The 25,820-nt window shown below is 58.1% G+C and overlaps 1 protein-coding gene across 4 annotated transcripts; it reads right to left on the bottom strand.

The window, feature by feature from the left end:
• Nucleotides 1-5,578: 5,578 nt before the first annotated feature.
• GGA1 (golgi associated, gamma adaptin ear containing, ARF binding protein 1) lies at nt 5,579-23,798 on the bottom strand. Of its 4 annotated transcripts, none has more exons than XM_006102394.3 (17): nt 23,391-23,798; nt 19,798-19,882; nt 18,453-18,528; nt 17,493-17,591; nt 16,445-16,568; nt 15,920-16,020; nt 15,160-15,240; nt 13,361-13,501; nt 13,205-13,286; nt 11,967-12,074; nt 11,170-11,322; nt 9,257-9,321; nt 8,637-8,803; nt 8,024-8,214; nt 6,988-7,157; nt 6,666-6,776; nt 5,579-6,574 (listed from the first exon to the last, which is right to left on the bottom strand). In XM_006102394.3, exons 1-17 carry the CDS (start codon nt 23,431-23,433, stop codon nt 6,464-6,466), a joined length of 1,908 nt encoding a protein of 635 aa, XP_006102456.1. In that variant the 5' UTR covers nt 23,434-23,798; the 3' UTR covers nt 5,579-6,463. The 4 variants fall into 4 exon arrangements, with proteins under 4 accessions (XP_006102456.1, XP_023599554.1, XP_023599553.1 ...); XM_023743786.1 differs by lacking the exon at nt 23,391-23,798 and adding an exon at nt 23,166-23,239 and having other exon boundaries at nt 11,170-11,271; XM_023743785.1 differs by lacking the exon at nt 23,391-23,798 and adding an exon at nt 23,166-23,234.
• Nucleotides 23,799-25,820: the final 2,022 nt, after the last annotated feature.

Genomic DNA, 25,820 nt, shown 5'->3' with positions numbered 1-25,820 from the left:
CCGCTCCTCAAGCGACCATGCTCCTGCTCCCCTCATCCCTTTAAAGGGGATGTGTGCCCCTCCGGCCACAGCCGACACTCCCAGAGTGCTTGCCACCAACAGTTTTCCTCCATCTGCCCTTCTCGCTGGTACGGCAGTGATATGGCTGCTGCTCTGCCCCTCCAAACACAGTAGCAGTTACTAGTATATCTGGTTCTGCACACGAAACAGTTGGGCACACAGTAGGTGCCCCACAGCTACCTGCTAGTTAACACAAGATGGGAGCCTTTGGGAAACAGTGGGCCCTCCTTACTCGGAGCCTCTGCACCCCTTAGACATCAGGAGCTGGGGGGGGAGGGGAGAAGGGATAGGCGTAGGGGAGAACCCTGCACTTTGATCTGCTGGAGTTTCAGTTCAGTTTGAGGATTACTTGAGCACCTACTTGTGTGAGTGGGCAGACTGGGCACTTCTCTAGGGCAGGACCTCGGCCTCAGGCATCTCAGTGATCCAGTGCCCAGCACGGGGCCTGGCTCCCAGTGGGCACTTGCTGGACTCTGGCTGCCTCTCCACTCCTCAGAGGGAGAGCCAGGTGGGCCCCAGGCGTGTGGGGTGTGGTGGGGGGGAGAAGGGAACCCTCAGCTGTTGCTGCTTGAACCAGAGGCTCCCACCTGAGTGGGAGAAGCTGGAGGCCCCTGGATCAAAGGCTCAGGCCAGGATGAGGAGATGCCACCTGCCTTGCCCCAACTGGAAGCCCCTGGAGGGGATTCTGGAAAGGGAGCAGGGCTTGAAGAATGCCTCCACGAAGGGAGACGCGAGTCCAGTGTAGACCTGGCTTCTTAAAACGTGGGGCTGGGTACAATGTCTGGGTTCTAGTCCTGTCCTCTCCACCTTCCTCACTGGCCAGAACCCAGAACTTGGTGGTGGCTCAGTTTCCCCTCTCTCTGCAGCGGCACAACCTACTGTGTGCAGAACTGGGAAACTGAAGACTCCCGAGCCAGCAGCTTGACACCAGGTTACCACCGTCCTGCCATCTGGGAGATCTCCAGGCTACCTGGTGTCCCCACCCTGTTTCAGCCCCATCTGCAGCCTGGACCACACTGGGGTCCCTGAGGAGAAGGCCTGGCTTCTACTGCTGTCCCTCCTAGACTTGCCCAGGCCTGAGCCCCAGCTCCGGCCTGGGGAGCCAGTCCATTGGGCCGTAGCAGCAGCTGCTGGGGAAACACCCCGAGCCGTGTATAATCAGGCCACGTGAGCGCCAGGCTTCCCTCCCATCCAGTCTCCACAGGAAAGGCACTTGGCTCTTCTCTGTGCAGCCTGGGTGGGGTGCCGTGCCTTTTGGCTAGGCGAGGGGTACATTTTAGGGTATATTTAAGTTCAAGCACACTTGGATGTTGCATCACAAAAGGTTGGAGGCCCCAAAAGTTGAAGGATCACAGGCTGTTCCTTCAAAGGATGTTGTAACCAGAGATCTTTGGACTCAGAAGTTTCCATCAGTGGGTGTTGAAGTTGTAGTTTTAGAACTGCAGATACAGAAGGGGACCTGAGGTTGCCAGCCAACCCCTATTCCAATCACAAGACCTTTCACATTGCACTGCAAGGGTTTTTGTTGTTGTTAATCCTCACCTAGGGATATTTTCCACTGATTTTTAGAGAGAGTGGAAGGGAGGGGGAGAGGCAGAGAGAGAAACATTGATGTGAGAGAGACACAGATTGGCTGCCTCCCGCACATGCCCTGACCAAGGCCGGGGATCAGCTTGCAACTACAGTATGTGCCCTTGACCGGAATCAAACCCTGGACCCTGCAGTCCTCGGGCCAATGCTCTATCCACTGAGCCAAACCAGCGAGGGCTGCAAGGATGTGTTGACCTTGCTGGGTCTCCTCTCCAGGAGCCTGAGTCCTGTCTGGCTCATGCTGAAGCCTCTGCAATGTGCTCAAAAAACACAGCTGACTCGAATCACAAATGAAGATCCTGCATCAATGGACTCTTATTTCCAACCCAACAAGAACTGAACTTAAGGGTGTGCATGGAGCCAGCCGGCTGGGCTCGGCCTCTCACTAGCTGGGTGACCTTGGGTGAGGTGGCTTACCTCTCTGAGCTTGTGTCCTCGGTAAAGTGGGACTTATAACAGCAGCTACCTGCTGAGGAGTGAAAGAGTTAATATGTAAAGTGCTTAGGACAGTGCCTGGCCGTTTCTCATTCAGCCTGCAGAGCCAGGAATGCCAAGACCCTTTACCCCCATCCCTGCCTCAGTTGCCCCCTAAACGTGTCCTGCTGCCTTGGGACAATGGCACTTATTGTCATGTACTAGCCCATCCTCCAGTGAGGTTGGTACTGCCCCCATTTTACAGGTGAGCAGACTGAGGTTCTTGTCCCAAGGTTCCTAGCTGGTTAAGTGGTAGAGACCAAGTTAGAAAGCAGACCGGACACCAGATCTCCAAAGCCCCCATGTGCTCTCCTGCTGTGTTAGGGGGACCGGCTGGAGACCCAGAAATGCTGGTCCCTGCCCCCACCTGAATCCCGTGGCTGCTTTGAGCCCAGAGTCTCAGTACAGGCTGAGAAAATGTGACAGCCTGGGAAGTGTCTGCTGTGAAGCTAGAGCAGGATGTGGGCAGGGTGGCGAGTGGCTGGGGCAGTGCAGTGGTGGTGGCAGGGGTCAGTGGTGGGGCCGCAGGACTGAGCAAGAATCTCTCGTTTTGGACACTTTGACATATTGTTTGTTTGGCCATATCAGTGCTGCCCTCTGAGTGGAGGCTTCCACCCAGAGCAGTGAGGCATGTGGTATGATTGCTGGGGCTCCAGAAACTTCCTTGCTTCCTGCTCCAGTTGAAAGGACTTCCCAGGAAACACTGGGTGGGGCTGGGGCACAAGGCCTCCAGCACAACTTGATGGCCCTAGAGCGTGCACCTTAACCCCAGCCGCAGAGGACAGCAGCCGACAGGTGTGTAGGCTCAGAAGGCAGGTGGCCATGGTGTGGGCCCTAAATGGGGACACCAATGTCCCTGGAGGATGTGCTAAATAAAGTACATGACGGTGTGTGGCCTTTATTCATTCCGAGCCTCAGTTTCCCCTTTCACAGGGCAGCTGTGAGGACTGAGGGAGAGGCTGCATGCAGCAGGTCTAGGTTGGCGCCAGGCCTCGGGCTGGCCGGTCACCTGCCTGGTGTGCCTGTGCCCTGGCCAGGAGGCCCGCAGCGGCTGGGGCAGGCTCCCCAGGCGAGCAGCAGCCTGTTTCTCTTGGCTGCCGTGAGCGGATGAGCACAGCGTGCTGCGGTTGCTAAAAAAAAACACACGAGCTGCTGCCTCCAGCCCCACAAATAGAAGTCGAAGTGTGGCTTCAGGTCTGGGAAGCCCCACTGCTCCTGGGGTGGCGGTGGGGTCATCCTTCAAGAGGCAGAGCCCACTCCCTTCCTGTGCCCCCATTCCAGCCCACGGACTCTAAAGGCCCTGGGTCTCCTGCGCTGGGCTCCCCGCCTCTGTCTGAATTGACACCGAACTTGGGGAATGATTGCTCCAGGGAGTAGAAGCCAAGGGTCCCCTCCTCTGACTAGACCCCCCCCCCAACCCCTCACAGATTCGGGCCTTGCTGGGCATCTCACGTCCCCTCCCGGCTCTCAGCATGTCATGCTGAGCTCCTGGCTCACAGGTTCCATGCCAGGCTGTGAGCTGAGGACAGGGCAGTGCCTGGCACGGGGGCTACTCAAGAGGCACTTGCAGGACGGACAGAAGGTGGGAGGTCTGAACGACTGAAGGGATCTCCCTGTCCCTATAACATCTGGGACATCCCAAGCTGAGTCTCGGATACGGGGTTTTTTTGGTTAATCGAGGATATCTTTCCATTGATTTTTAGAGTGGAAGGAGGGAGAGACAGAAACAGCGATGTGAGAGGCACATCAGTTGGACGCCTCTTGCAGGTGCCCCAACTGGGGCCAGTGATTAAGCCTGCAACCGAGGTACATGCCCTTGACAAGAATCGGACCCACAACCTTCAGTCCACTGAGCCCAGCCCTAGTTGGTTGGGCTGCTTTTGCATGCAGTCTGCTTTTGCCCAGACTCCTCAGGGTCCTTACAGCTCACAGGGTCCCTCTCACTTCCTTTTAAAGCAGGGGTGGGGAACCTGTTTTTCTGCCAGGGGCCACTTGGATATTTATAACATCTTTCGCGGCCATACACAATTATCAACTTAAAAATTAGCCTCCTATATTTGGTCAAACACTTAATTAACTCACCCCTAACGCCTTGGCAGGGCCAGACCAAATGATTTCTTGGGCCTTATATGGCCCACAGGCCGGATGTTCCCCACCACTATTTTAAAGCAAGGAACCTAAAGACCAGAGAAGCAAGGGCCTTGCTCAAAGTCACACATCAAGCCAGGGAACCCACCGGAAGCAGCCCCCGCCGCCAGCTGCAGTCACACACATCCCCACAGCCCGCAGCCTTCCTGGGCCAGCGGGAGACTCAGCTCCAGATGGTGCCTCTGGGACCCCGGGGGCCTTGCAGGAAATAGGGTTGTTTCATTTAGAAGGAAGGACCTTCCAACTAGACTGTCTTGGAGACATCACAAGTCAGGAGCTCTGCCCCGGGGTGGGGGGGGGGGGGAGGGGGGACGGGGGCAGCTGGGAGGGTATGTCCAGGGGATGCTGGAAGGCTCCAACAGGCGAGGAGTGGAAGTGCCACTTTTGTCCCCTCGGCAGCATGGCAGGGGAGGATTGCCCCTCTGCCCTTCAGTGTCCCTGCCACAGGAGCGCCCCCCTGCCCAAGCGTCCCTCAGTTGCTGCACAGAAGCTGGGGAGTCGGATGTGCAGGGCTCTGAAAACCAGCGGGCTGGGCTGTCCTCCAGCACATCTCAATAGTTTCTAAGGAAGGGGCTCGGTGGCCAAGTTCAGACTGGGGAAGACTAGGTTAGACAAAGTGAAACTGGTTTCTTAAAACAGGGCTTCCCATCATCTGCTAGGAGCAGAAATGGTGGGCAGCCTTCCCGGACTACTGAACAGGAACTGTCTCCTGCAGAGCAGCGTGGAGGGTACTAACCCCTCCCCGCTCAGCTCAGCAGAGCCTCTAAGCCACTCCCGGGGCCTGGACCCCAGCCTCCCAGTTAAGAGAAACTGATAACAGCAGGGGGAAGTGCGCTGCAGCTGGGAGTGGCAGGGGGCCCAGTGCAGGCTCCCTGGGCCTCTCCAGAAAAAGCTGCAACTGGCGCTTTGCTTCCTGGGAGCAGCGTCTGGGGAAAGGGAGAAGCGAGGCCGAGGCCGGACCTCCGGGGCGGGGCTGCAGCACAGTTGTGTTATGAGAGCCGAGTGCAGCAGGAGGAAGTTGTGAGCAGCCAGGGCTCCTGGCAGGCCAGGAGCAAGCAGAGCGAGGGCTGCTCCTTTCCAGCTGGGACGGCTCTGCGCCCGCCGGCCACAGCCCTGAGCCCTCTCTGGTGACTCAGCACTGGCCACAGGCCCGTAAGCAGGGCCTCTTCCTGTGCAGGGCTCAGGGATGGTGGGGAGAGGAACCATGGCCTGAGCGCCAAACGCAGAGGCAGAGAGGCCTGCAGGTTAGCCCTGGGACCCCTCCTGTCTCCGTCTCCCTTCACCTCAGAAGGGCTACAAGAGCTGGTCCAGGAAAAAGGACATTTTATTTTCATAAATACTCCTGCTCTCACTCACACACTGACCACTCCTGCCCATAAACAGATGGACAGAGGCGAGACACCCACAGGAGGCCCAGCAGAGGCCCAGGAATGAAGGGGACTCTCAGAACCAGTGCAGGCCCTCCCTGGGCCAGAGTCCTGGGGCCCCCAGTGGGGCCACCTGCCTCTGGCATTACCCTTGGGCCAGCAGTTGCACGGCCCCCACAGCTCCTCAGGAGGCCCGAGAGCAAAGGGGCCAGGCCCGTAGAGGGAGACCCCCAGGAGGAGGAGACAGGTGGGGCTCCCCCAACTGGGCCCCCTGAGATGGTGACCACAGGGCCACTCAGAAATAAAAGCTGAGTCAAACCACACACCAGAGAGTGCAAACAGCTGGGGGTGCAGGCCTCACCTCCCACAGTTACCCAGTTCCTATGGAGGAGGCCGGAGCTGGTTCCTGGCTCCAGCGTGGCTCCCAGTTATGGCTGGGCCTTCCCATAAGGCATAAGGACGGGCGGGATGACCCCACCCCAGGCTGAGGTCTGGGCTGGGCCTGAGGTCCCGGCCCCTGCCTGGCAGCCATGCTTCACCCAAGGACCCCAAGTCCTTCCAGGGCCACAGCCCTGCCCTGTGGCAGGCTCCCGCCTGTGGTGAAGTCCCCAGCAGTGCAAACCCAGGCCCAGCCTCCTGCTGGGTTTGGCTCAGCAGGGGAGGGGTTCAGGAAGGAGGGGGGCACAGGGGTGAGGGAAGAAGCACCAGGCACAGGGGATATGGCCATGGGGACAAAGGGTGTCCTAGGCCACCACAGCCTCCTGCCCAGGCTAGCCAGTGGCCAGTCCCGTTGCCCCCTCCTCCTCTCCCCTCCCCTCTCTGTTCTAGAGGCTCCCCCAGGTCTCGGGCGGGGGGAACTGGTCCACATCCCCCATCTCGTTGTAGGTCTGGTCGCCCATGGTGAAGAGGAGCTTGTAGCGGAGGCGAACCTTCTCCTGGGGCAGAGACGGTGAAGGCAGAGGGTCAGAGGTGGAGAGGAGGCTGCCCCCACCCCACAGCAGTGCCCCCTCCCAGCTGGGCCCTCACCTTCTGGGGGTTGGCGAGGAGCAGGACCTGGGTGATAGCTGAGGGGTGGACGATGGGGTTGAACGCCGGCAGCTCCGTGCCTGAGGGTGGCTGCAGCTTCACTTTCATGACCTGTGGACAGGAGGGCAGGACGGGCACAGCTAGCCCTGGCTTCCCCTGCCCATCCCGAGGAGCCAAGCCCAGCCTGCCCGCCAGCTCCTCTTCGGGGGGTCCTAGGGCTCTGTCCTTTGGTTCCTTTTTACCCCGAGTCCCCACTCCCAGCTGGCCCCCGTCTAGCCTGGAGTCACCCGGCCTTGAGAGGAGGGAGGTATGACAGTGTCACCTTGGGGACAGCTGACTGGAAAACGATGTTGCGGATGGGCTGGGGGGCGGTGCTCAGCATGGAAACCACCACCACCAGCACGTCGGAGCGCCCAGGCAGCGGGTCTCGGGCGAAGTGGAAGAGGACCCGGAAGCCATGCTGGTCGTACACGGTCACCGGCAAGATGCTGCCTGCAGGGGAGAGGGGCAGAGGGCAATGGGTGGTGCTGGGCCCGAGCCCAAGCACATCCGACCAGCTCCCCACACCCGGCTCACATCAGGTCTTCGCTGCTCAGCTGGAAATGAACGAATGAACCCACAAACTTAGGTCCTCGCCTCGATCCTGGGCAGCAGTGCAGCCGGGGGTACAGACTGATGCCCAGGAAGGCAGGTGAACGTGCAGTGTCATGGCGGAGGCAAGACACCCAGCCGGGAACAGAGCCCCATGCAGGGCTCTGCCAGTCCGTGCACGGCTGCTGGCTGGCATGCTGCAGTGAAGTGGGGTCCTGTCTCACTGTGTGACCCTGGTCTAGTCACTCCGCTGCTCAGGGCCTCCCTACTGGTAAGATGGGGCATCACTACCTACCTCCCGGGACACAGAAGTGTGACGCCCTTGGTCACGGATGGACGAGGCTGAGAAGGCTGGGCGTCTTTGTCTGTCTGTGCAGGGCCTGTGCTGCTGGGGGCCCCCTATTGCTCCCGGGCGGGAGAAGCCCAGACCCAGACCTGGATCTTTATCTCAGTTTGGTTTTGTGATCTTGGGGAGACCCCAAACCTGTGTCCCGGGGGCCAGCCATCGGAAGTCTGCTGCCTGGGTGAGCCAGGAGTTTATATGGCTGTTCTGGGCCACTCTGGGATGGATGAGGAGATGGCTGCGCAGGGTCCTGCCCAGAGCTCCTCGCTGAGCCAGGCAGGGCAGAAAGGACTGGGAAGAAAGGCCCACTTTCCCACCTGTCCCCCAGAAAGAGCTCCTGGAGGGGCGACGCGGTGGGTGGTGCTGCTGGGCCGTGAGCTGACCTGGCCCAGCCTGCACCCGCACGTGCCCCCGCCCTACTCACTGGGTTTGATGGACTCCAGGGGCACAGTGATGTTGGCCAGCGAGAGCTCAGTCTGCGTGGGCTGCTGCAGAGGCCCCAGGGGCTCAGGGGACGTGCTGTGGAGGCTGGCGGCACTGGTGCTGGGTGAGCTGCTGCTGCTTTTATTCTGCAGGTCCCGGAGTGTGAGCCGGGGGGCGGGCTGCTGCTTCTCCCTTATTGGAGGGCGGTGCATTGAGAGGTGACTCTTTGGTGAACAAGAGACCAGGGGCCCAGGGAAGGTGGGCTTCCTGACTGTCCCTGACACCTCCCTGTCTCTCTGGCCCCGGTTTCCTCACCTTGAAATGGGCAGCTCTCTCTCCTCCCCCCGCCCCCTGGGGCTGTGTCCTCCTCACTGTTGACCCTCCATCTTTCTCAGGTGCTGGGACGCCTGAGTGGGGCACAGGTCCCCTTTCTCTCATAAACTCCATGCCCTGGGACGGGCCCAGCACACCCTTGCACCCAGTGCAGTGCTTGGCACAAGGTGGTGCTCTGCAGCCACTGCTCACAGGAACGCACTGGCACTGGGCCTCTCCCTGCCGGGTCTGGTTGTGGGACAGAGAGGGCTCCCCCCATGCCAGCCAGTGTGTGCCCTCACCACCGCACTTGTTGGGACTCCGGGGGCAGTGACTGCTGTAGCAGGGTCTTCCCCAGGAGGTCCAGGTCATCCAGACCACTGCTTGCTGGCAGGGATGTCTGAACGGGGTGCCAACTGTCCGTGCGGGGTGCTGGAGCGGGGGCGGGGGGTTCAGCGCCATTAGATGACTGTCGGGCATACAAAGGACGCAGGTGGGTGAGGTGGTGCTGAAAAGGAGGCCCCTTCCCCTCCCTGCAGGTGACGTCTGGGGAAGCAGCAGGGATGGGGACCACCTTCCTGCCAGGCCTGACCCCTCTCACTGCAGGGTCACTAGTGGGTCAGGCCTGGCAGGCCTGGTCTGGGGTTCTACTCTAGAAACCATCACATTCCAGGGACCTCAAAATCACCCTCAAGAGAACAGGAATAAGGAGCCCCCACCTCAACCCAAGGGAGGCCCAAGGCTGAGACTGGCAGGGAGGGGCACCTGGAGGTAAGAGGACCGCCTGCCTTTCTCCACCCGGGGATGGAGGCCTCAGCCCCTGGGCCGTCCCTCCTGCTCATCTCCTCTCATTGCTCTCTTGGCTGCCTGACCAAGGTGCTCTGCTGCCAGGATGGGTCAGGCTAGTTCCAGGCCCTCCTACCTGGAAGCTATTCCATCCAGCACCCTCCAAGCTTGGGCCTGAAGGTGGTGTGGGGTCACTGAGGCCTGCGGGGAAGCAAGAGAGAGATAAAGGAGTTGGATCCCTGAGCAGAGGCGAGAGGCATGGGGCTCCTGTGTGATAGGTTGGGGTCCCTGGCTCCTACCCTCCCCCCTGCACTCCTTCCTCCGAGAGGCTCAGCTCAAAGGGGAAAAGCCCACGTCAGCACTTTCACAGGGAGCCAGCCACAGAGCAGAAGGAGAAGCTAACATCCCGACAGCCCATTCCCGGCCACACATGCTTCCTCTGCTGCTGCTCAGAAGCCCAGTCAACTACAGATGTCAGGACTTCCATCTGCACCCCCAGCTGGCAGCTGCTGGTGGTGGTGGGGAGCAGTGCAGGAGGTGGGAGACACCAAGTGGGGTTCCTGACCTCAAGGTCCAGATGGCCAGGGGGCAGCACCCTGCCGACTGACTGGAGGGATGCCCTCTGAGTGGCCGAAGGGCGCTGTGGGACAGTGAACGGGGCCCGGGGCCCGGGGCCTAGCCCAGAGTCGGAGCAGCCAGGGGCAAGGTGCTGGCTGGGCAGCAGTGGCCCCATGTGCACAATGCAGGTGGGCTGGGGCAGACTGTGAAGACCCCATCTGCCTTGGCACATGCCAACAAGGCTGGCTCGCTGGTGCCAGAGAGCTGTGGGCCCTGTGAAGGCTGCTGATCGGTAGAAGGCAGCAGGTCCCCAACCAATCTGACCTCTGCCTGCCCTGGAGCACACTCTGGCCAGGTTCACCCAGACTTCACCGACAGAAGACAAGTTATCCTGTTTCTAGCAAATCCTGAATAAGTGAGGGCCGGCCTGTGACAGGCAAAGGCGCAGGAAGCTGTGGCTATCGGCTCCCTTCCGCAGGCCACACCTCTGACACCACGGTGGTAACTGGTAACGTTTCCTACACCCCCTGATGTGTCAGGCACTTCAGCCCTGGGTCTCACTTAATGCTTAAACCAGCTTATAAGGCAGGAATGTGGTTCTCATGCCTCTTTTAGGGATGAGAAAACAGGTGCTCAGAGGGGCTAAGTAATCTGTCCAAGGCCACAGAGCTGGGAAGTGGCCGAGTCTAGACTTGGCCAGAGCATGGTCTACTGGCTGGAGTTTGAGTACAGCTCTGCCACTCAGTGGTGTGACCCCTTGCTGGTGACAACCGCCCTGTGCCCACAGCAGCAGCACCCACCTCGGAGGACTGTTGTAATAAATGCGATGCACGCCGTCTCTGACACACAGGAAGTCCCCACTGCCTAGCCTGCCCCCACCCTCACCCTTCCTGCTGCAGAACCGTTTAGGAAAAGCCCCCTTTGTGGTCCCAGAGCTGGGCGGGTGCCGCCCTGGCACTGCTGGTTCCTGTTCCCACATTTCCTTTGCCTTCGAGAAGAAACCAGAGGAAGCTGGAGGCTCAGGCCTCTGCTGAAGCGACACGGGGACAGGAAGTGCACAGCACACCTCGCTTCTCCCGAGGTGGCTTTGCCACAGCCACTCACTGGGGGCTCGGCCACTCGCAACAAGCGCCCCATCAGTGGCTGCTGCCTTGGCTTTCTTGTCACTGCCGCCCACCCTGCTCTGTGAGACAAGGCAGGGCCTCTGGCTCTGAATGAAGAGGGGCAGGTGGGTGTGTAAGCGACCCTGTGGGCAACCCTCCTAGGAAGGGTACGCTGACATGCCCAGAGAGGGGAACTGAACCTGGCCCACTGTCCCCCTCGTCTCACTCCTCACCCCAAGTCCCCATTCCCTTTCCTGGCTGGGGAGCTCCACAGTGCTCAGGGGAGGACTCACACGCTGACCTGACCAGGCTCTGCAAGCAGCTCGTGTACGGGCACCAGCCCCACCTGCAGCTGAGCCCACCCGCTCCAGGCCCGGCCCATCCTCACCCAGAGACATGAGCTCATCATCAAGCAGGGAAACGGAGGCGCTGGGCTGCTCGGGGCTGCCCTGGGTGACCGGGCAGGTGGGCATGGCTGGGTAGGTGGTGCCTGAAGGAGGGAGATCCAGGCCTGAGAGGTCCAACAGGGCCGAGGTGCTCCCTGGGTGGGAAAGGAGAGTCAGGCAAGTCCTGGGGAGGACGCTCAGGTTCTCAGAGTCTATGGGGGTTGAGGGGCAGCTGTCCCCCCACCCGTCATGACTCCCCTGCTTCCCCCCGCCTTGGCCACACGGCCCCTGCCCCTAAATCTGCCCACTGAGCCCTTTCCTCAGCACATGCTATTCCTTCTGTCTGGAAGGGATTTGCTTCTTCTACTTGGTGAACTGCCTCCCACCCTTAAGGCCCTGCTTAAACTCTACTGCTTCTGCACAGTGCCCCCCCCTCCCCAAAGGGCCAATTCCAACCTCTTCTGTGGGTCCCAGAGCGGTGTTTTACCCTTATTGTCAGACCCTCCTACCACTTCTGATGAGACTAAGCCTTGGGGTGTCATCCAGCCCTGCACCAGAGGTGCCCGAGTTGTCAAAAGGTCTTCCTCCTTCTGCCTGTCCTTGCCAAACCCTCGGCTCCCTCCCGCTTCGTCCCACATCCAGACTTCCACTCCCCACAGCTGCAGGCGCGGCACAGACTCTCTCCCTGGGGGCCTTCACCCTGGTGGTCACTGCTAGCAGCTCTGGGACCAGTGCACCACCTGAGACTCTGCCCCCTCCAGCCTGGGGGGCCCCTTCCCAATCTCCTGCGCCTCCTCACCAGGGATGGAGCCGGCAGCAGCATCTCCATTGACCTCCTCGCCCCGCACCAGCTGCTTGTACAGGTTGATCACCTGGGTGAGGTTGTCGTTGGCCTGCAGGATCTCCGCTGCAATGGGCAGAAAGGGAGAGGCCAGTGTGAAGGCATGTGGGGCCTCTGTGGGGAGATGAGCAGCCCTCGTGAGGGAGTGGGGCGGCGGGCATCCCATCTCATCTACTCAGACTCAGGCCCTCGGTCACCCTTGTCCACTGCTCCCTCCACACTGCCCCGTGCCAGCCCCTGCACTCAGTGCATGGCCCCGCTCCAGGCCTCCACACGGCTCTGCTGTCGATACCCCAGATCTCTGTGTGCTTCCCCCCTTCCTGCCTTCAGGTCTTCACCCAGGTCACTTTGGGGAAGCCTCCTTTAATCCCACTTGTTTTTCTCCATGTCTCTCAGCACCACCTGACAAACTGCCACTGCTCACGCCCTGGGCTTACTGTCCGACTCCTCTCATTAGGCTACAAGCTCCATGAGGTTGTGGCTTGTGTCCATGTTGATCACTGCCACATCCCTGAGGGCCTAGAACAGTGTCTGGCACACAGTAGGCCCTTGTCAGTATCACCTCCTGGGGAGCCAGGGCTTCGAGGGATCTGGACAGTGAGCCTCTTGGTGGAGACCAGGTCCCTGGCCCGTGGGAGGCGCTAAGTGAGCTCCCGCTGAATGAGGTGCTGAGAGGGTACCCAGACCGCCGCCCAAGAGGCCCAGCTGATGTGGTAGCAGAGAACAGGATGAGAACCTGATACGTGGCCCTAGCAGAAGCCACAGGCTCAGCTCTGGAACTGCCCAGCCTGTGGGATCCGCTCTCAGTTTGTAGCCCTTACCAGGGAGGCAGTGTCTGCAGGGAGAACCCTGCTCCACCCTGGTTCTGCCTCTGTTCTGTGATCTGGGCAAGTCACTCCAACCCCCTCCCGTCCCCCCACCCCCGCCCCAGCACTAGCTGTGAAATGGCGGCAATTTCCCCTCCTGTGCAGCTTGTGCGCAGTAAATGAGGTGTCTGTGAAGGGGCTTGGCCCAGGGTCTCTCAGGATATCAGATCAGCTCCCCGCTTCCTTCTTCCTCAGCTAGGAGAAACCCAAGGTCAATGCTGGAGAAAGGGGCCCCCTGGTGGTAGCTCCTGCTAACTGCAGGTACTCGGCAGGCCCTGGGAGAGGTGGAAAAGTAGATAGAGCGATGAGCCGGCTCTGCCAGGGGCTCACCTAAGGCCTCGTCATTGTCCTCTGTGTCACTGGCCAGTCGGAAGAGTGTGGGTCGCATCCGCTCACAGCGCTGGTACAGTTCCTGGGGGCAGTAGGGTGGCAGGTCAGGGCTGCAGGCTGGCTGAGTGGACTGGGACAGGGTGGAGACAGGCGCACCTTCATAAGGTCCTCACTGCTCTGGGCTGCAGCACCGCCCTGGCTGTGGCTCATCACCATCTCCGTCAGCAGTTTCACGTTGTTGTTCACCTCCTCAATGGCACTCACCCGCTTCGAGATCTTCTCCATCCGCTTCTGGTCCTAGGGAGGCATCGGCAAACGCCCCTGAGAGCTGGGTCAGGCCCAGCCCCGAGCCAAGCACTGCCCACACCACTCTGTTCCCGGGGCCTGCTCGCTGGGTGTCAAGGCAGACACTGCTAAGAGCCCCTCATGCCCGGAGTAGGGGACCCTGGTCCAAGAAGCCCTCAGCCAACCCTCCTCATTTCCTCTCCTCCTGCCAGTGCCCCCTGGACCCAGGTGTCTGCATGGCCCCTAAGAACTTCCTGGGCCCTCAGCCAGTCTCCAGGGATGGCCCAGGAATCTGGGTCTCTAACACGCTTGCCAGGTGATTCTGGAGGACCAGGGCCCAGGCCTACTACACCTGTGGTTCTACATGAGCCTTGCCTTCCTCATGTTTGTCTCTTGAAAGGAGGTTCTGGTACTTGAGAGTGAAAGACCTTAATGGTCATCAAGTGCAATCTGGAAACCAGTGCAGTGACCCCTGCCAATGTCATTAGTCCTGGCAAATGGATGGGCACTCATCCTTGAAAGGCACTGCAGGAAGTGCCCCTGCTGCCCAGGCCAACTCTCCTTACTACGCATGTTCCTCCCTCGTGGCATGAAAGGAGGGCTTGTGCCGAGCCGTCTTGGGATACGTCACTCGCCTTGCGAGGGGCCACCCTGCACTTGCTCTTGGCTGTCAGAGCAGCCTGACTTTAAGAGACAACCCAGAACTTCTGCCCTCTGGGGCTCCAGACTGTAAACTCTTTTGAGAACTTGTCTTTATCAATAAAAAAATGTTTCAGCGTGCACCCATGATATATGTATACAGATGGTCCCCAAATTATATGGTTCAACTTACGACTTTTTTACTTTATGATGGTGTGAAAACGATATGCATAAATTACATGATAGTCAAAAATAGGCTCTGTGTTAGATGATTTTGCCCAACTGTAGGCTAATGTGTGTTGTGAGCATATTTAACCCTTTGAGTGCCAACCAATATCCTAGGAACTATGCTAAAATTGCCAAGGCATTTTTGCTGATTTTACAGCAGTTTAGGAAAAAAATTATGAATTGCAAGTAAATGACGTTACATATTCAATATCTTCCACAAAATCGTCATCTTCACAGCAAGAATTGACATATTTAGCAATATCACCATCACTAATAAAAGCAGACTTAGAACTGGACACTGCAGGAGGAGCGCGATAGCGCTCCCGGCACTTTTGGCAAAAGACAGGAGGAGCGCGGTCGCACTCCCCGGCACTCTAGGGGTTAAGGTAGGCTAGGCTAAGCTATAATGTTTGGTAGCTTAGGTGTATTAAACACTTTTTTGATTTAAAACATTTTCAACTTACAATGGATTTATGGGATGTAACCCCATTGTAAGTCAAGGAGCATCTGTATTTATTTATAAATTAAACATACATTATTCTCTCTCTCTCTCTCTCTCTCTCTAAATGCAGTAAAACTTAATTTATTCCGAATTTTTATGGAAAAGATCCAGGGAAGATGGACTTGGCTGCTGGGAAATTCTTCCCTCTACAGTGGTCCTGGTTCAGCCCACTGGGGTCCCACAGTCAGTCAGCTCCTTCACTGCTGTGACAGCCCCTTAGCTGGGTCACTGCAGAATCCCTCCTATGCACATCCACCCCAGCTCGCAGCCCCTCCTCCCTGTGCCCTGGCTCGGTCATCACCTCTTGCACCATCTCCTTGATGAGTTTGTTGGCCGCTCGGAGGTCCTCCGGGTGGGAGCTCTTCAGCAGGCGGGCCAGCATCTGCGAAGACAGGAGGGCGTGACCACGTTGGCAGGGAGTGGGCCTGGGGTCACGCGCTGGCTCCCCACTTCCTGGCTGTGGGATGTTACCTAAGCTCTCATGAAATGGCGAGAATCTACTGACACCTGATGGGGTGGCCACAGGACAACTGAGACACTGCGCATAAGTGCTCCCCACAGTTCCCGGCAGAAATAAGTTCTCAACAAATGGTGCAAAGCATCCTGTTACCGCTGTTAGAGAGCCTTTCTGGAAGTGTGTACAAGAAGCTTAGCTGTGGTTACCCTCTGGGGTGGGTGAGGTAGGCAGGAGCTTTTACTGTGCATCTTACCTCCTGTGCAGTTTCATTTCTTGCCCATGAACACATGCTTCTTTTAAAAAAGCGAATGAAATTACGTTCAAAGGGTGAATGACATAAAGACATGCAAATGCCTGGGCAACCTATGAAATGCCCTCAAACCAACCCCACGGACACCAGACGCTCTCCTGTGTTTACTGAATGCAGGTCACCGTATGGGGAGTACTCAGCATGCAGGAAGTGCTTGAGAAACGGTGCCTGTCACCCACCACAGAGGATGCTCATCTTCAGCCTCTGCTTCAAGGGCAGGGCAGCCAGGGGTTGGAATTCACTGACCCCCAAGTGGGCCCTAGAGCCCTCGTCTACCCCTCCTTGGAGCCTCACCTTGGATTTCTCCTCATCTTCGAAGATTACATTCTTGGACCGAGGAGGAGGATGGGGAAAGATGGCATCATCTGGAAGCTTGGGGTCGGACTTCACTATTCCTAGAGTAGACAGGTGGTGGGAAGGCTGTCAGAAGGGCCCAGGCCCAGGGGCAGGGGGTGTGATGGGGCCGTGGCCAGGTAAGCACAGAAAGGACGGTGGAGGGAGTCTTTCTCCAGCATGCTGGCTCTAGACTGGTGGGCCAAGGCCTGCTCCTGACCTATCGTTGAATTGCATGGGGAAGAGCTTGGGCACCCATAATTTGAGGCCATTCCATGGGGGCCACTCTCTGAAGGGAAACCTGACCCAAACCCACCTTCTCTCCACCCAAGCCAGCCTCAGGCAGGACAACAAAAAGGCTTCACTGGCTATGTTCTTGGGGAGTTAAAGGGCAGACCCATGACCTTGCTGCCAGAGCTCCAAAGTAGCGGGTGCCCAGGAGGGAGGAGTGGGAGGCGCGGCCAAGCCCCGGCGCCGGGGCCTCACCCTGCTTCTTGAGCATCTGGTAGGCCTCGGCAATCTTCACTTCCTCGGGCAGGCCGACCGTCCAGCTGTAGAGCAGCTCTAAGATCTTGTTCTTCACCTTCTCCGATGTCCGAGAGCCCAGGTACTTCAAAGACCAAGGGAGGGGAAGCCCTTGACGTTGGCTGGCTGTCTCCTCCGAACTCCCTCGCAAAGCTGGCCTCTAAGGCCCTCACATCCCACCCAAGCAGCCTGGCACAGACGGACCTCCCCTGCTAGCTCTGTCACTCGCTAGCTGTGCTAACGCTGCATGCCTCCGTTTCCCCGCAATGAGGATGCAGAGCTTACATGGCAAAGGCACAGAGCCCAGTGCCTGCTCATGTAAGGTTTAACTCTGTGACCTCAGGAAGGAGCCGCCACCGGACTGACTAGGGCAGGGGCAGCTGTGGACATGCTCGGCCCTGGACCCCTCAGCCCCCCAGCAGTACACTAGGCTAAGGGAACTGGCTCTCACACAAGTCACCTTCTGGGAGGAGAATGGGGGGCCAGCTGGATCATTTAGCCACTCAGGACAGCAGGTCTGAGTGAGGAAGGGCGAAGGAGGTAGGGGCACCAAACATTTTCATGACCCATGGGAGGACTCCTCGGGCAAGCTGGGGGCGTGGCCCATCTGGAGCCAGCAGGCTCCATCACTCAGGTTTGGGGCCTCAGCATCCTAGGCCTCAAGGGAGCCACTCTTGTGAAGTGGGGACAGGTGGGGCGCCATGGCCAGGTCTGCAGGGAGATCTCATTGCCAGAGCTGTGCACTCCCTGCAGCTGTCTGCCCCTAAGTACCAGGCAGCTCCAGGGCCAGCCGCCGTGTCAGCGGAAGCACTCTGCCTAGAAATTAGCTGCCCCGGACTCGGCGGTGTGAAGGGGACCAGGAAAGAGGGTCTGTGCTCCTGCCGGTGAGATTTCTAATGGGGGCCGAGGTAGTAGGAGGAGCGTGAGCCCCAGGAGGAGGCCCTAGGATGAGGTGCAGTCCGTCACCCATCAGACGGCACAGGGCTGAGCTTGGGCTGGGAGCACCCACCTTGGGAGACACAACCTTGATGAGCTCGTTGAGAAAGCGGAACTTGCCCACCTCATCGTGGAACCTCTTGCCGCAGCTCTTCATGCATGTTTCCAGCACCTGGGGGGAGGCGGGGTGCGGGGACCCCGGGAGGGTCAGAGGAGGCGGCCCAGAAGTCCAGGGTTTTGTAAGGGAGAAAGTGACTTGTGAGGACAAGAGGGTTCGGAGGTTCAGAGGCCCTGAGACTGGTCACCACCTCCTGGCTTGGCCATCTCGATACCATTTGTAAATTATTTTCTTACTATATTGCTATGATTGTTTTTTTAAACTTAAATAGGCACCATCTATCTTAGCCTTATTCTAGGCTATATGTCTGTGAAATCATAGGACTAGTGTGTGTTTGAGAAACAAAACAAAAAACTTAATGTGTAAAAATAAAGACATAACTATTAAAAGAAAACCTGTTTATCACTACCACCTAAAATCAGCTTGGGTACATAGTCAGTTGCTATATGACCCATGCTTGGGGGCTGCACTGCACCCCGTCCTCTTCTGCTATTGGCAAGAGACCTCGGGCCTGAGCCCAGGCATCTCTCCTTGTACTCCTGTGTCTGGAGATCACTGATGGGCTGGGCTGGCTCCGCAGTGCACCTGGGAGCTTTGTAAACATGCAGATTCCTGGATGCAGGTACTGTAGTTCTGACCCAGCAGCTCTGGGTGGGGAACCTCTGGACCAGATGACCTTAGGGGCTTCCTCCCCACAAGAGACCTGCCTGTGCAGGGTCTGGGATAGGAGGCCAGCCCACTGGTTGCTGTGGGACCCTCAGGGGATGGCCCAGACCCCCATTCTAGGCCATCTTGGCACAACGCCCTTGGGCCCTGAAGAGTCTGATGGGACCCCAAAAACCCCAGTCTTGGCCTCCCCTGGTGCTATCCACGTGGTTGGCGGTTGACCAGCACCCTCTTTCCCCTTCTCCTCACCGTCAGGGCCTGAATCGCCTCCCACTCCTGCGGGGACTGGATCTTGTGGGCCAATAGCCGGGTGGCAAGTGGAGGCCTGGGTGAGAGGAAGAGACAGAGCTAGAATAGCCACACAGCTCAGGCGCCCGGGGAAGGGGTGGGGGCTGCCTCACTACCCTAAGGCCGTAGCCCTCAGTGGCTCCTGCAGGGCAGATGCAAAGGCCCAGCTCCCTCTCTGGATCAAGGGCAGGGCTGGAGACTGTGGCGTGATGGGGTAGGGCCAGGCAGGGAGTGCAGGCTGGGACCTTCAAAAGGCATGAGCTCAGCCCCTTGGCCAGCTTTACAAGCACTATGACCTGCCGTGTCCTTGGCTCAGCATAGACACAAGTATGGAGAGATGACACAGCCTTCAAGGGCCCAGGCTGGGAGCAGAACAAGACAATGTACCAGGAGAGATGGGCAGACATAGCTCCCTGGGAACTAAGGACATTCTAGGGGAAATCAGAGCAGTTTCATGGCGGAGGCGGTGGTATCGGCTACCAGATCCTAAAAGACCTGTCACTAGGGACAGTAACAGCTACCACGTACTGCGTGCTTTCCTGCCCAAGCTTCACAAGAGCCCCCTGAGGTGGGCGGCACCCGCGCCCCACTTTACAGTTGAAGGAATGGGATCTCAGAAGCATTCAATTACCTGCCCCACTAACAGGGGAGGGGAGTCGCCCCCAAGCAGTCGTCATGCTGTCTGCATGGCCCCCCCGAGTGGAGTGCTGCACTGGGGGAGGAGCACATTGAGCTGTGCTCCCCAAACTTCAGCATCACCTGGGAACCCACTAACATATCTACCCTAAGACCCCTGCCCAGCATCTAGTCCAAGTCTGGGGCAGCCCCAAAATGTGCATTTTCACAAGCTCAGGACTACCATTTTCTCTCTGTGAGATACTGGGGCAACTGCTGAATCCCTATAGCCTCAGTTTCTTCACCTGTAAAATGGGTCCAGCAAGGCTCACCTCAGAGATTGGCGCCTAAGCAGCACTCAGTACCGAGTGCCCACTACTGTCATTAATTTGTGAGCACATTAGCCCTGGCTGGGTAGCTCAGTTGGTTAGAGCATCATCCCAATACACCAAGTTCGATTCCTGGTCAGAGCACATAGAAGAATCAACCAATGAATGCATAAATAAGCGGAACACCAAATCGTTGATTCTCTCCCCCACCCCCCCTAAATCAACCACTAAATAAAAAAAAATATTTGTGAGAGCATTAAGAATGGAAACATCTCTGCCCGAGGCTAGCGTCTGCGGTGTGCACAGCAGGTACACAGCGGATTCTGCTGAGTATGAGCAAAAGAGGGAGAGAGACCACCTACCCCTCAAAGTCCTGGTTGAGTTGCTCACAGAAGCCGTTGATGCTGGCCCAGTTCAGCTCCTTGTTGAGGGGGTTCGTGGCTCTGTCTGTAGGAGGAGAGAGGGTCAGTGTGGCCTAGCAAAGCGATCCCTGCCTCTCACTCCCTGTCCCAGCAGTGGGGATTGGTCAGTAGGGGGCAGGGTGTGTGACTGAGCCCACAAAAAGGCCAGCTGCCACAACTTCAAGACCCGAGGGCTGATGTTTCAGTCCGGTCCATGGACAGAAGGCAGGCTGTCCACTGGCTTCCCCTTCCGGCTTCTCCCTGAAGGGCCCGCTTTTAGAGACTGTCCTACTCCCCACTGTCCCGCCCCTACAGCTGTATGTCTGCCATGCCCACCGCTCCTCTGATTCTGCTCCTGGAAACAGTGTCCCCATGATTCTCATGAAATTTATGCTCAGAGGAGACCCAGAAGCAGGAGAAAAATAAACGTCTAGTTCCTCCCTCAGGAGTCCGCCTGGCTGGCAAGTGGGCCAAAGGAACTAGGTTCTCAATACAAGGAGGCAGAGGGAGGCAACGGAGCCGCAGGAACTGGAGAGGGGACTCAGTCGAGCCCGGGGCCAGGGGAGGCTGCCTGGAAGAGGCAATGCAAGCAGGGAGTGGAGGGAGTTACCAGGTGGGGTATGCATGCCTCTGAACAGCCCAGGGCTGTGGGAGAAGAGATGTAGATAACTGAGCACCGGGCAGAGCATGAGGGCCTTGGTAAGGAGTATGGCTGAGGCATCACCTCCTCCAGGAATTCCTTGCTAGCTCCCACTCATCCTCAAGTTGGTATTGCTGCCTCGGCTCTTTCTTCTGTGTCCCTCAGCCCTGACCTTCACCATAGGCCCAAGCTGCTACCCACACCCAGCTACTTGTGTACCTGTCCATCTCCCCTGGTAAACGAATGAATGAGGGTTCAGCTGTAGGCAGGCAGGAGTGGTAAGGAGGGGGTGGTAAACAAGGCCTCACCGTCACCTCCCTTAACTCCCACATCGGTTAAACCACCACCAAGTAGGTCACAGAGCTTCCCCAGGCCTCCGTTTCCCCATTTGTAAAGTTGGATGGAAATACAGACTGGGTTGGGATGACGAAATGCTTCACACAGGACAAAGCTGTGGGGCAGGCGGAGGCAGATCCTCACTACTTCCCCAGAGCCTGTCTCCAAGCTTCCCCCTGTCCTGGCCAGGCCTGCCCAAGCCTGAGCCTGAGCCAGCGCCGTGGAGGGAACACAGCCCAGGAGGTGGGACAGAGCAGGATCTGTGGACAGGAGGCGGCTGGAGACCCAGCCCGCGGCAGCTGCCCACTTGGGCTCCTGTGCTGTGGGAGGCCCGCAGCCCTGGGAGCCTAGTGACTGGCAGCCATTCATTCAATTCATATTTATTCGATAAACACTCTGAGTGCTGGGGCCACAGCAGTGACCAAGACACAATCCCTGCCCTCCTGGAGTTCACAGGCCAGCAAGAGACACTGACTACTCAGACAAACACCCCACACAGAATACTGTACGCTGCTGTGAAGTGCTAGAAAGAAAAACAGCAGGAGAAGATAGAGAAGGGGGGCGGAGGCTACTCTCTGGTACAGCTGAGCAGATATCTGAATGAAGCATTTTCTCTCTGGGTATAAATCTCTGTTCCAGGAGCCCTCCAGTCCCTTAGAGAAATGAAGTCCTGCTGACCACCCAGGATACCAGGAAGAGACACCCCCCATAAGCGTGGTCATCTACTCCCCCTCCTAGCACCCCAACCTGGCCAGAGGCTGGGGAACACCAGCCTGAGAGAATTGGGCTATTACCCACTCAATGACACTCACTGAGGGGGGGGGGGGGGGGACCCTGAAACAGGAAGTCCCTTCCAGTGTCAGACATGTGAGTCTGAGTGTGGACAGAGAGGCGGGTTCTAGAGACGGCTCCTGAGTCAGAACCCAGCAAGGAAGCTGCGCAATCACGAGCCATCAGCGTTCTCCCCTGCATCTCTCTCTGAGTGAGGGCCTCTGGTCCAAGGAGATCGGACCAACTTCTCTGGCCCTGGCCCCAAGCCCCAGGCCCATTACCTCTGGGAGGAAGGAGAGGGCACCTTCCCGGGCAGGAAGCAGGGAAGAACACCTCCAGGGAGGTGTGACTTTACCCTGTCACTCCAGTGGTGACAAACGTCATCATTTACCCATCGGAGGCTACTTTTAACCTCTAACCAGCCCAAGGGAAGAGCTTGCAATTTTGCTAGGGCACAAAGGGAAAGAAAGAGAGAAAAAAATGTCGGTCCCAATTTATTGGGGCCCAGCCTACTGCCCAACCAGGAGTCCTGATTCCCCTCTGTTTCTCAGGCCACAGTCTTTGGTCTTCCAGAAAGTTCCCATTGTTGCTAAACCCGACACTGTTTCGTATCATCAGACCTCAGGTCCTTCAGCCTGCCCGTCACATCTGTCAGCCAGGGACCTGCCCATCCCCCCAAGTTGCTGCTGCGACCTGGACACTTGTGGCGTTCTGGAGCAGTCTCGATGGCGGCCGAGTGCCTCCTTTCCACTCCCTCCCTCTCCCCCTGCCAGACCCACACCAAAACATCCCAGAGGACGGTGTGCTTCTGGGGCTAACCTCAGGGGGTCAACCCTGCTCACCCCTGGAAGCTTCCTGTTGTGCCCGAGGCCGAGGTGCTGCGCTGAGCGTAGACCCAGAGGCCTCCCCGAGGCCCTGGCACAGGCACGGGTCCAACACTAGCCCAGGGAGAAGCAACCCACAGCTTTCTGGGGCAGAGTCCGGGAGCGGGGCTGTGAGAGCCAGGGATGTCAGCACTGCAGGGTAGGGAGCTCAGTGGAGGGCTCAGGAGCCTGGGCGGTAGGAAGCCGTGTCTGAAGATTCAGAGGAAGGGGTGCAGGGGCCTTTGGAGGAAGTTCGGCTACGGCTGGGAAAGGAGCCTTGGGTGGAGGTGCAGAGGCTGAGGGGCTGGGCTGAGGGTGGTGACAGAAAACTTGAAATTACTTCTGGAGTTCGAGATGGGCCCTTTCAAGCCTGTAGGGTTTGGGGGTTTCTTACTGTGTGGCCAGAGCTTGGGGGATCAGATGGGTCAGTGGGTCCTCCCTTCCTAGGCGGGGGAACCAGCAAATCTGAGAAGTTGCAAGCTCAAGGGAAAGGACAGGGGGGAGTCAGGACGTGCAGGACCAGAGAGTGGAGGACTCGGGCCCCGCAGGGAGCAGGGTCCTTCCCTCCCGGGCCTGAGGTGCAGCCCTGCGCTCGCTTGCTCCCTCGCTCCCTCCCGCGACCCCAGGAGCAGACTCGGTGGAGAAGTCGGGGCCCGAGTGGGTCGGAGGCTGCTTTCTCAGTCCCGGGGCTGCTGGGCGCAGAGTCGGACGCAGCTCACTCTTCCCCGAGGGTTGCCGCCCCGGGAGCGGATGGGCAGTCCACCCAGTTGGTGGGTCTTCCTTCATCTCAGGGTCGCAGGTACCCGCTCGGGGCACCGCCCCTCCCGGGACCGGGGCGGGGCGTGAGGAGGGGGCGCCCCGTACCCCGCCCCCGCCGGGAAGGGACCCGCCTCGGGCCCCCGGTTCCGGTTCCGGCCCGGCCCGCGCCCCTCCCGGACACTCACTGATTCGCGCCTCCAGAGTCTCCGGCTCCATCTCGGCCTCCATCCGCCACGGGCCCCCAGCCTCGGCACCGCCCCCCGCCCCCTTCGGCTCTCGCGGGACCTCCTCGGGACCACCCTCTGCCGATTAAAGGGGCAACGTCCGCCCCGACGCGCAGGAGCGGCGCACACTAGCGCTCGGGAGCATAGAGCTCCGCGCGAGCTCCGCTAGAGCGTCACCTGCTTCCTAGCCCCGCCCCCAAGCGGCGTGACGTCACGGGCGGACCGGCCGCTTGACTTCTTGTTCGCGCGGCGCTCAGGCGGGAGAGAAAGCGGAGGAACTGGGGGCTGAGGGCGGCACCATGGAAACCCCACGGGACGCTCTAACTCGTCCTGCGTCACGGAGATGCCCGTGACCGCGTCCAAAAGAACGTCCTGCGGCCATGTTTCTGAGGGGCTCCGAGGTCACTTCCGGGACTCTGAAGTCACACCCCGAGCCCTGAGCGTGTACTTCCGCTTACTGCCAAAGTGGGCGTGTCCCTTAAAGGGGCCATGACGTTCGTTGGCTGCCTGACTACTGTGAAAATCGGGAGAAAGCCAAGTTTGTTGATTGCTTGCAGTGGTCCAGGCATTGTTCTAAGCGTTTTTTTGCACATGAATGCATTCACTTCTCACAACAAACTCATGAGCCAGATAGTTTGCCTGTGATCTCACAAGTGGCAGAACCTGACCTCAGCACTATTTCCTGCATTACTTCTGCAATCATTTGTTGCACTCTGCATTTCCTTTGCTCTGTGACGAACGTTGGAAAGGCAAGGCCAGGTATTTATTACACAGTGTGATAGAGGAAGCCCACGAGGTATAGGTAACACCGGAGGAGCCTCTATCCCAACTGGGGGTGGGGGATGAGGGGAGTCTTGTCTGGGGAGGGTTCACAGAGAAGCTGATAAATTTAACTTCAAGACAGATTTCTCCAGGTAAACCTGGTGCAAAAAGATACTCCAGGTAGACCAACCCAAACGTTTCAGGGCACACAGGGAGAAAGAGTATGGATAGTTCAGGGAATTGAAACTATTGCAATACGGCTCCAAAGGATGTTGGCCCGGAATTAGGTCGGGACAAGATCACGCAGGTCCTGTGTTTAGCTTTTTTTTTTTTTTTTTTTTGTAAGCTATGTGGAGGTGTCACGGGTGGTGACAAAATCAGGCTTTCGTTTTAGAGATGTCCTTGCGGCAACAGTGAGCGGAAGACACTGGAGGGAGCTAGTCTGAAATCAGGGCGGCAGAATGACAGACTTCCCAGCCTCTTCCTCCTCCACTGACGACCTTCCTCGCCTGCTCTTCCCACCCGAGGCCGGGACGTGCGGTGACGTCACGCCCAGGGGGCATCCGGTGCCTGGCTCTCCTGGGTCTGTGGCAGCTGGTCGCCCCCTGGCGGCCCAGCGGGGAAGCGGCCCGGCCCGCGATGCCCTCTCCAGGGTTAGAGCGCACGGGGACGAGGGAATCTGGCCGATCCAGTTCTGCTCGGCTGCGGCTTTGAGAACGACCTCGAGTCACCTTGCAGAAGGGCAGAGACCTCAGTTGGGAGACAGGAAGCGGGGAGGGGGGGGGGTGGCGGGGGGCCCGGGAAGGTGTGTGTGGGGGGTTTGTGCTGGGCCAGTTTTTTCCCTAAACTCAACCATTCAGCTGACTGGGATGGTTTTCTCAATTCTCCTCCTCAGGCCATTGAAGTTACACAGGAAAGTGCTATGTACGTTTATTGCATTTCTCAATAGAAGTTGTAACATCATATGAACTTAGAGCGCTTTTCGTTTGTTTCTTTTTTTTTAAAGTATATTTTTATTGATTTCAGAGAGGAAGGAAGAGGGAGAGATAGAAACATCAATGATGAGAGAGAATCACTGATTGGCTGCCTCCTGCACGCCCCCTACTGCGCAATCCCGGCATATGCCCTGACCAGGAATCCAACTGTGGGCGACCTCCTGGTTCTTAGGTTGATGCTCAACCACTGAGCTCACCAGCCAGGCATCGTTTTTTTTCTTCTTCTTCTTTTATTACTAAAATGAATTATCACAGAAATAAAAAACCGCATTTACCGCATTGGTTTTGGGCATCTACACAGCCAGGAGTCACTTTTTGAAGGCAGCAAGATTTCATTTCACCTGGTTTCACATGCTGCCTTCACTGCTTTCTCAATCAAATGGCCCAGGGCAGTGGTCGGCAAACTGTGGTTTGCGAGCCACATGCGGCTCTTTGGCCCCTTGAGTGTGGCTCTTCCACAAAATACCGACTTCTGCGCATGGGCCACGAAGTTTCAATCGCACTGTACGTGCGCGCCCACTCGTGGTATTTTGTGGAAGAGCCACACTCAAGGGGCCAAAGAGCCGCATGTGGCTCTCGAGCCGCAATTTGCCGACCACTGGCCCAGGGCAAGTCACTCACCCACCCTGTTTCT

Source organism: Myotis lucifugus, unplaced genomic scaffold (assembly GCF_000147115.1).
Source record: "Myotis lucifugus unplaced genomic scaffold, Myoluc2.0 scaffold_413, whole genome shotgun sequence".
Taxonomy (NCBI): domain Eukaryota; kingdom Metazoa; phylum Chordata; class Mammalia; order Chiroptera; family Vespertilionidae; genus Myotis; species Myotis lucifugus.
Note: the sequence above shows the minus strand (reverse complement) of the source record. Positions and strands in the feature narration are given on the sequence as shown.